Source organism: Meleagris gallopavo, chromosome Z, assembly GCF_000146605.3.
Source record: "Meleagris gallopavo isolate NT-WF06-2002-E0010 breed Aviagen turkey brand Nicholas breeding stock chromosome Z, Turkey_5.1, whole genome shotgun sequence".
In the NCBI taxonomy this organism is placed as follows: Eukaryota; Metazoa; Chordata; class Aves; order Galliformes; family Phasianidae; genus Meleagris; species Meleagris gallopavo.
Window position 1 is genome coordinate 39002972 of NC_015041.2, and position 9842 is coordinate 39012813.

The window sequence follows — 9842 nt, forward strand, 5'->3', positions numbered from 1 at the left end:
GTATATTTTTTATATATGTTTTTCCAAAGCACAGTAGCAGTCAAGGGAAATTACTTCCTCTGGTAAGAAATCTTGCAACAGGGCAATGACTTAATCAAAAAGAAGAGAGAAACAGGTATACACAATAGGTATAAAATGTGGGATGTTCTTGCCTGAAATTAATTTGGGCACTTCTTTTAAGAAGAGTTAACACAATGATCAGAGAAAAATCTGCAAAGCAAAGAAAGATTTAAAACTTTCATTCAAAGACCACATTTATGCACTGGTTTAAAATGGAGCAAATATATTTCTCTAGGAGCAGAATTCCTAAATAAAGATGCGTATAAAAGATCAATAGAGAATCCCTGAAATTGGTGGTTTATGTCCTTGAATTATTCATCACTGCCTGTAAGTCATAACTCCAATCTGCACTGCAGTCATTAAGGTAATAACATTTTTATTAAATTTGCAAGAATGGAATGGTTTACTTTTCCTCTATTATTGCAATGTCTGCAATAGCATTTAGCAATTTAAGGAACTTTGCTGTTTTACTGACGTAATGACCATGTCACTGTTTACAGTAAAAGTGTATTTCAAAAATGCCTTCACTGAAGAGAACAAACAGCTCCACTTCTCAGATTTCTTTTATCAGTCTATCTGAAGATGGGTAAAGACAATATTGTCGTATCATACGCTCATTAAATTTGGAAGATTCTTTTTCTTTTCTCACTCCTCATAGGCATATGGATTAGAAACTTTTATTTCTTGTTATGGAAACACAATCTGAGGCAGAAGTATAAAGTGAAGTAAAATCCAAAATGAAGTATAATTATGCAACAAGTAAGCCACTGCATAATCTCATTATACCATAGATGAGGTTTGACAATACAATAACAGGAACATCTAGAATTAAAAGTCAAAATTCAAGTGCATAATGTGAAACACATTTTAACATAATGTTTAATTGCAGCAAAAAACATTGAAGCCTACAGTTTTGTAAAATTAAAAAAAATGAATCAGCTCTTTGTTTGGATAGAAGAACAGAAGAATGACAAGATGAAATCAGAGTACAAAGAAACTGATATTATTCCAATAATCAGGTCTGTAGACACTGGGGTACAAAGAAAGATATAACCATAGTCTAAAGATGTATTTTAATGTTCTACTTCTATTTTGGACATTGTCTATCTGAGAATCTTCAACTCTCATTAAACTTAGCATTAATGGGATGTGATGGACATAGTCGCACTTATAAATTATTAACTACAAAGATAGTAGGTGAAAAAATGCTTAAAATATCAAATCAAGATCAGAATCTAGACTTGGAATTAGGAACAAAAATTATGCTTACATGAAATGGTTCTTTCTGCATATCTTTATATCTTTTTTTTTTCAATGAAAAAGCAAGTTTGATATGGAATCAATACAATCAATATTTTAGGAAAACAATTTTATCATACACAGAAGAAAAAAAGGAGATTTTGCAGTAATACTCTAGTCTTCAGAATACATTCTTGAATCATATTATTTCATTTAAAAAATGAAATTAAAAATGAATTTTTAAGTTTGTTTGCTTTTCAGTGCTCATTATCTTGTCAAAAGTTAGAATTTTTCATGCATCTAATTGTTTCAAAATTTTCATTGTAGTTCTTTATATTCCACTGCCTTGCTACACATCTCCAAAATTTTATGTCTTCTGGAGAAATCTAATTCTCATTATTGAAGTAACATACCCAAATGCTTTCCTCTTGATGATATTGTTTCCAGTTTCGTCCACTATCACTGAACATTAGAAGGTAGTTTGTTACCCAGTCAGAGCTTCCATAACCACCTTGAGTAGCAACAGCAGTTATCTCAGTTCTTTCACCAAGGTCAATCTGAAGCCATTGATATTTATTAGACACAAGTGGAGACCAACCACCAGCACCTAAAAAAGAAATAGAAAAATAATTAGAAAATTTACAAAAATTACTAAATACAAAAAAAAAAAAAAAAAAAATTAACATGTATTTGCTTCAAAATTCTTTAGGTAATACCTAGCAACTCTTGTAAAGTATGTCCTCAAAGGGGAAGTGCTCCAGCCCTCTGATAATCTTGATGGCCCTCCTCTTGATCTATTCCATTAACTCTTTGTCTTTCTTGTTCTGAGGGCTCCAGAACTGAACACAGTACTCAAGATGGGGTCTTATGAGAACAGAGTAGAGGGGCAGAATTACCTCCCTTGACCTGCTGATCACAATTTTCTTGAAGCAACTGAGGATATTTTGCATTTTGAACATTCATTGCTTTAGTTTTCCTCTAACATTAATATTCAAGTCATATACATGACAGTACAGTGGTGTTTCCTCACACTCTTCTCCCAAGTAATGAACAATGCTTTTCTTCAGAAATCATGCCAAGAAATATTATTCATTAGAGTGATGTATTTACAGTTTGGTGAACTCAGGTTCACCTGAGTTCTCTTCTCTTAGACAGTGTTTAATAGGATTATAACCCTGTAATGTGATTCTTGGATAAAGACATTAACTTCACCAGAGACACTTTCTTCCATGCAGATTGCCTGCATTTCCAGAAGATTTTTATTGTTATGCACTTCAGATATATTTTAGGTAGTATGAAATGATTTTCTTTACTTCTGGAGGTGAAATATATACTGGCTTCCCCTGTGAGCACTGATATAAATACATAATAATATCAAATGAACATTAGCTCCTTATCCTGTCATCTGCGTGTTAAGGATGTGTTTTAAGAACATGAACTTTGATATTTCCTTAGCCTCACAATGTTGGCAATATCATTAAAATTAAGACATTTGAAATAGCAAAATCAGTAAAGTTAGTAAAAAGATAGCAAATAAATAAATTAAAATGAAATCAGTTAAAAGTGACTGGGAAAAAAAACCCACAAAAGTTCAAATGTGTGGCAAAAAATAGCTGAATATTCTTACAGTGAATTTTGAGGATCATACCATTTAAAAAATACCCATCTCAACAGATAATTTATTAAGAGATGCTTAAGTATTTCAACATGGCACTGGGTAGCTATCGGGCTGTCAGGTTACTTTTGCTTCATTTTAAAAAATTCTGAGCTGTCAAGAAGATAAGCTTCCCACTCTGTATGAAGAGAATCCCACAAACTTTATTATGCTCTATGATTACCTTTAACTGTGTTGCAATATAAACTACATAAAAGTTGATAATAATATATGCATTCCCAGCTTCTTCACTTACAATGCATTATGCCATTTAGCTAATGTTATCACTTATGTCAATTTCAAATTCAATCTATCTTTGCATGTTTAGACCTAATAACTACTAGCTACGTGTATTTTAAAAAAAAAAATCTAAACTAACACACATAAAAAAAAATACTTTACTTTGATTGACTAAGCTAAGTATATTACCTATACAGATTACTTAACGGAAGATAATTTTAACTTCTGATAAAAGCCTCATCAGGGATAAATTCAGCTGATCATTTTACAAGGCACATATTCTACATCCAAGTAATTGACAATTAAGGCTTCTTACCCATAGAAAGGTCAAATGAAGTGTGTTAAGACATTAAAAAGACTGAAATACTAAAAAGTTACACACACAAAAGTTAAAAAAGCTGTATACTTAAGGGAAAACTATCCAATAAGAGGTGTTCATGTATTTCTCTCAGGTGAGATTCCCCTTTGCATCTCAGAAGAGTATCAGAATCAGATAAATGCTGGGTTAGAAATAATTCATCTCAATTTTAAGAAAACTGTTCTAAACTTAAACAAAACAGATGAAAACTAGAGTTTACACTATTATAAACTTCCATTTATACAGCAGCAAAGTACAAGAAAAATAATTCTAAGGAAGAAAGTGACAAGTGAAACTGAGAAAAAGATGCAGAACTTTTGGCTTTGAGTAAGAACTGAACACAGAATCTAGTTTGAAAACAGAAGGGGCAGAGAGTGATTGTGAGATTAGAAATCATATCTGTTGGCTTGTCAGTTCTAAAAAAATATATAAAATTATGCTATTTTTCAGCCATGTGTTTGATAGTTGCATCATCTTTTACCTTTAATATATAAAAAAATACAATTCATAGAATCATGGAATGGCCTGGGTTGAAAAAGACCTCAAAGATCATCAGTTTGAACCATCCTGTTATGTGCAGAGTTGCCAACCACTAAACCAGGCTGCCTGGAGTTACATTCATCCTCCAGGGATGGGGCATCCACAGCCTCCTTGGGCAACATATTGCTGTGTGTCACTACCCTCTGAGTGAAAAACTTCCTCCTAATATCTAACCTAAACCTCCCCTGTTTTAGTTTAAAACCATTCCCCCTCCTGTTTATATGCTCCCTTCAAATACTGGAAGGCCACAATGAGATCTACCCAGAGCCTTCTCTTCTTCAGGCTAAACAAATCCAGTTCCCTCAACCTTTTCATAGGAGAGGTTCTCAAATGCTCTGATTATCTTAGTAGACCTTCTCTGGACCCGTTCCAAGAACTCCACGCCCTTCCTGTACTGGGAGCCCCAGGCCTGGATACAGTACCCCAGATGGGGCCTCACAAGACCTGAGTAGAGGGGGACAATCACCTCCCTCTCCCTGCTGTCCACTCCTCTTTTAATACAACCCAGAACATAGTTGGCCTTCCAGTCTGCAGTCGCACACTGCTGACTTATGTCCCGCTTCTTGTCTACCAGGATCCCCAAGTCCTTCTCCACAGGGCTGTTTTCAAGGGGTTCTTCACCTATACTATATAAATTCTTGGGACTGACCCAACCCAAGTGCAGCACCCTATACTTGGTCTCATTGAACCTCATTAGGCTTTCATGGCCCAACTTCTCCAGCCTGTTCCAGGTCCTTCCGGATGGCTTCCCTTCCTTCCGATACATCAGCTGCACCGCTCAGCTTGGTGTCATCTGCAAACTTGCTGAGGGAGCATTTGAATGCCATCATCTTTGTCACTGATAAAGATGTTGAAGAGCACCAGTCCCAAGACCGACCATTGTGGGACACTGCTTGTGACCAACCTCCACCCTGACAATTGGTCCTCACCAGATTATTTCAGGACTAGAAAGTATTTCTTCTACTAACATTATCTGTATTTAGAACTATCTTACAAAACAGAATCCGGTCTAAGACCTAAAAAGATAAAAGGTCTTTCAAAGTAGTAAATCTCAGTTTTCAAATGGGTCACTATTGTCTGAAGTAAGGCCTGTATCTAGTTAGATGAAACTATCTTTTGCGTTTGTTGTATCTGAAGTCTAATCTTATTGTACTAGAATGGTGAATTTAGCAGGAACATTGTGTTCAGGTAAACTGTAAGGAGAAATAAACATTTTAATCAGAGATAACTAGAATGGTGGGTTTTGAATAACTGGGGAAGATAAGACTTGCAGCAAGTGATTAATTTCTACATAAAGGAGACATACTTACATGTTTATGGGACATTAAAACAAATTGTGACCTGCCACTTTAACATTGCATGGCTCTCATGAATTAAATGTTGTGGTTAAATATTTTTGCACTACTGAATGCCATAGAAATCCAATCAATGTCTTCATATCTTCCCACTGATTCTCAGAGTGTTTATATAACAGAGGTTGAAAATGTCCTAGCCATTAAGAATTGCCAACTTAGGAAATACTTCTATATAGTCCTTCATCCTGAAACTAAAACAAAACAGAACTCCTCACTCATGAGAATATCCATTAAATTCCTGAGTAAAGATTGAAAAGTCCCACATGGCATCTGATTCTGAAAGTTATAAGTCTATCTCAGTTAGCAAGAAAATACTGAAGTTTTTCTTCCTAAAAGTTGAGGAATTGAAAGAATATTTCTGAGGGAATTTCTGGAACAAGTAAATAAAGAACAGATATCTATTAACTTACCCAATGTAAGCAGTTTTTCCTACATCAGAGTCAACGTGCAGAGCTTTCTTAATAGACATAAAAAATCATAGAATTTTCCTGGGACTATTGATCCAGGCAAAACAAGAGAAAAGCTATATAAATGCTTCAGTCAGGCAAACACACTTCTAAGGAGTGTGAGCTAATCAGCTACTTTAGGGGCCTCAGATGTAGAACAAGGTTAATTTTTTAGGAAAGTCTACCCTGTTTTAATATACTCTGAACCTCAGTATCAATGATGGAAGCAATTACTGCTTTTGAAGTCAATAATAAACTACATTTATTTTTTCATTTGTCACAGTATTTAATATACAAGAATCTCATATTTCACAATGGTAGCAGGTATTCTAAAAAATAATTTTAAATATTCTATTTAGAATATTTTAAATAATATTCTAAACAAATCTAAAAGTGATTTTAACAGTCACTTGGAACAAGTAATATTTAGAAAGTTAAAAGAAGTTTCCATGGCATCTTTGCCCCTTAAGCTTCTGTGTTGCTAGTAGTTTTGGTGAATGAGTGAGTGAGTGAATCAGATTTTGCATCTCATATTTAAAAAGCTTTGAAACTCATTTAGTCATTATTTATGTATTTCAAGGGAAACTTTCTCAAAGGTAACTGACATAGTCTATCAGAAGGTCAATTTACTGACAGTGATTCAAAGAGTTAAGCCATGATTATTTCTTCAGATTTTTCATCACCAACATACTATAAAGATCTGTGAGGAAGTTGTCTACACAAGTTGTATGTGTTGGAAAACTCAAGTCTGAGTCAAATATTTATGTAATTAATATATTCTTCAGTATTCTTAGAATGCAGGCCACACTTTCACTTAAGATTTTTGCAAAATATTGTAAAGAATTGTGAGGGATAAATAGCCACTTCTACTATATTATCAACTGTTCACAAGCTGCTTTGGACAGACTCCATGACTAGTGGGGCAGGAGGACACATGGACCCATGCCCTGGGATAGGGAAAAAAGGAAAAAAGGTGAAAGTGTTGAGAGATGGGCCTAAGGAAAAAAAAAGGTGGCAATGATCTGAGGAGAAACAAACCAATTTACTAAATAACATATCAGAATGCAAGATAACACACTATAATACAATATACAACAGTATAATTGTATTGAAGCTAACAAATCAAATAAAATTATAGAGAGTGTCCAAAAGCTGAAGGCCTTACTCTAAGCAAGTTAAGGCAATATGGCTGGGAGCAGAGACGAGCCAGAAGATTAAAAGGGATGTCTTGTGACCTACAAATGGTTTTTGATCTTTCCCTCAGAGTGGAAAATGGTAGCAGAACAGCAAACAGTCCTGTTTTTTTTTCTTCTTCTGGGACAGATACTCGAAATGGGAGCATTAACTCTTTAACTCCCAGTACATTACATTATGTTATGATGTGGAATACTGATAGCAGAAATCATAAAACCATGACATATGTATAAAAAAAGGATCTTTTTTTCCCCCATTGAAAGGCTAGAATGAATGTCCTTCTAATAGATTTCTGCTAGTAAGTTTCTTGTTCTTCACAGCTTGTATTTCTTACCAAAAGAAAGTATTTTAGAAAGTTGTCAGCTTATTGCAAGATTTGCATCACTCTTAGCTATTACTGCTCACTTTTATCTGATGATCACAATGATTGTTAGCAAACTATATCATTTATTAGAAACGAAGAACTTCACTTAGCTTGCAGGTATACCCCTTTTTGGCAGATATTATGACAATAATCCAAGGCTGAAAGTAAATCCCAACTAAATTTGGGAAGTTTTTTCATTCTTAATGAAATTCATTCCTACATAAGCACTGTTCTCTTTTCCTATAGTCTAGGTTTAGGATGATGCATGAGAAGACCCTGTTGTGTGTGAAGCTTGAATTTTTACTTCTTATCTTTGATTTTCTGATTTTTTTATTTTGATCAGATAAAATGTTGTTTACATCTCATCATTTTGGATTTTGTCTGAGGATGTAATTTTGTCCATGGGTAGAGGATGCCTAGAAAATTTCATGCACACAGAAATGTCTTATTGCCACTGTCTCTCATTAGGCTGTTCAGTTTGATGAAAATCCTGATCTAGAATCCAATATTGATGTCCTTTCTAATTTCATACACGATACCACAGGAGCAAATATAAACCAGAGTGGATGTAGAAAGCAGATTTTAATATTTGTTGTAAGAAGACAAAAGGATATCATAGCTAGCTCTAACACTATTCAGAACAATTCAATAAAGCTGTGTAAATTGTTTCATCCTAAATATTTTTTACATGCTCTTTACTTAACTTTTGAGTGAATTGAAACACTTATTTTCTATTTTGAGTGTTATTATACAACATGTTAGTCTGCATTTGTAGCATGTAAAGCTAGGATCAATAATAATCCATAGTTTTTTGTCTCGCTCCAGTTTATAGGAGGGAGAGGAGGTTCTTTTAGTATATGTATCCCTGACAGCGAGACTAAGACACAAAGGGTCAAAAGTTAGCTCTACCAGTTTATTAGAAATCCTAGTTTCTTAGGCATATGGGAAAGGAAAGATAGGAGATAGAAAAGAGATAAAAGAAAGGAGTCCTTGTAGAAAGCAGGAGAGATTGTCACCAACGTGGCTCCAGCATAGTTCATAGTAGGTCCAGAGATATCAGGAACTCGTCCTGGGAAAGGGAGAATGCCAGGAAGCTTTTTCCCCTTGAGGAATTTTCTGTGGAAGGTTTCTTTGGGAGTTCTTCGCCAAAGTGCTTAGTTTGGAGAGAGCCTTTTATCCCCTGTTTCTCAGGGCTTTTTTTCTTCTTCTTTTCTCTCTGTTAGTGTGACATACCTGGACCAACAGATAAGCGAGCAGGGAGTGGTGCCTTCATTGCCATGCACAAGCATGATCACTTTTACAGTGATCAGGTCCTTCAAGCTGCACACCCGAAAAAGACTCTTGTCCCACTTCTACTTAACTATTTAAGAAGAATTGTGGCATAGCAACACCAATCACTTAGATCACCAGAAAGGAGATACGAAGCAAACAAAAAAACAACACAGTTTTGTCTTTCACACTTTCATGGCCGAAAATGCTGTTACACTGGGAAATGTGTTTTTACATTTGAACTTCTGCAATTCATTCTGTTTTAAAAATCTTTATCTTTTTATAGCATTCTAGTTGCTTTCCTATAAATAAAAAATATTCAGTAAGTCAATTAAACAAATGTTTAATCTCTGCTTTGACGCTATGAAAACTATTCTCTTTTAAATATTTAATATGTAGTCTGCTTGTATACATTTAAATTTTGGGGAAACTTGATTTGACAAAATCAAAAGAAGATATCTCCTGCATAAAAAGTATTTCCCTAATTTAATATTCCATTTATGAGTCCCAGGATTATATCCATTTATGTAACTGCATGTCCTAGATACTGATCTTAGAGAATGTGTAGATTAATGTAAAAAAATATGTATACTCCTCTTTACACAGATATTTTTCAATAATTCATTTATATCTATAGAAACATTGTTAGATTCTCAGCTTAAAAAAAATTGCGTAACTCTCCATAAAACATGATATTTTGTTCTTTGTCATCTTGATAGAAACTTGTATGCTAAAATGTAGATACAGGAATGTATTGTGGAATTTTCAGAGAGACACTACTTAAGCAATCCATTAGTCCATTTCCCTCTCATGTTTTAATATTCTAACTATTGCAAAATGAATTATCATCAAACAAACAAACAAACAAACAAACAAATAATATTTTTAAAGACCTTCACTATTTATCGTTAAACTGAAAGGAATTTCTGTTCTTGTGATTCCTGTGCATTTCAGAATTCCTTGATTTTCATGTCAATATTTCACCAGAGAATGTGTAAATAAGTCCTTGTGATTAAGAAGTTTGAACAGTTCAAATTAAAAGAGTATAAAGAATATACTCCTTATTCAGTATTTTCTTAGTCATGTGACAGAGTGTAATTTCTGGAAAAAAAATTAAAAAAAA

General features: G+C 34.1%; 1 protein-coding gene across 1 annotated transcript in view; it reads right to left on the reverse strand.

Moving 5' to 3' along the window:
- The window catches only part of LOC104915132 (contactin-associated protein-like 4), a 248871-nt gene that overhangs the window by 190746 nt on the left and 48283 nt on the right, over positions 1-9842 (reverse strand). The window contains exon 5 of the mRNA XM_010725847.2: positions 1713-1906. Coding sequence (XP_010724149.2) covers positions 1713-1906 — 194 coding nt within the window. The remainder of the gene's footprint in view (positions 1-1712; positions 1907-9842) is intronic.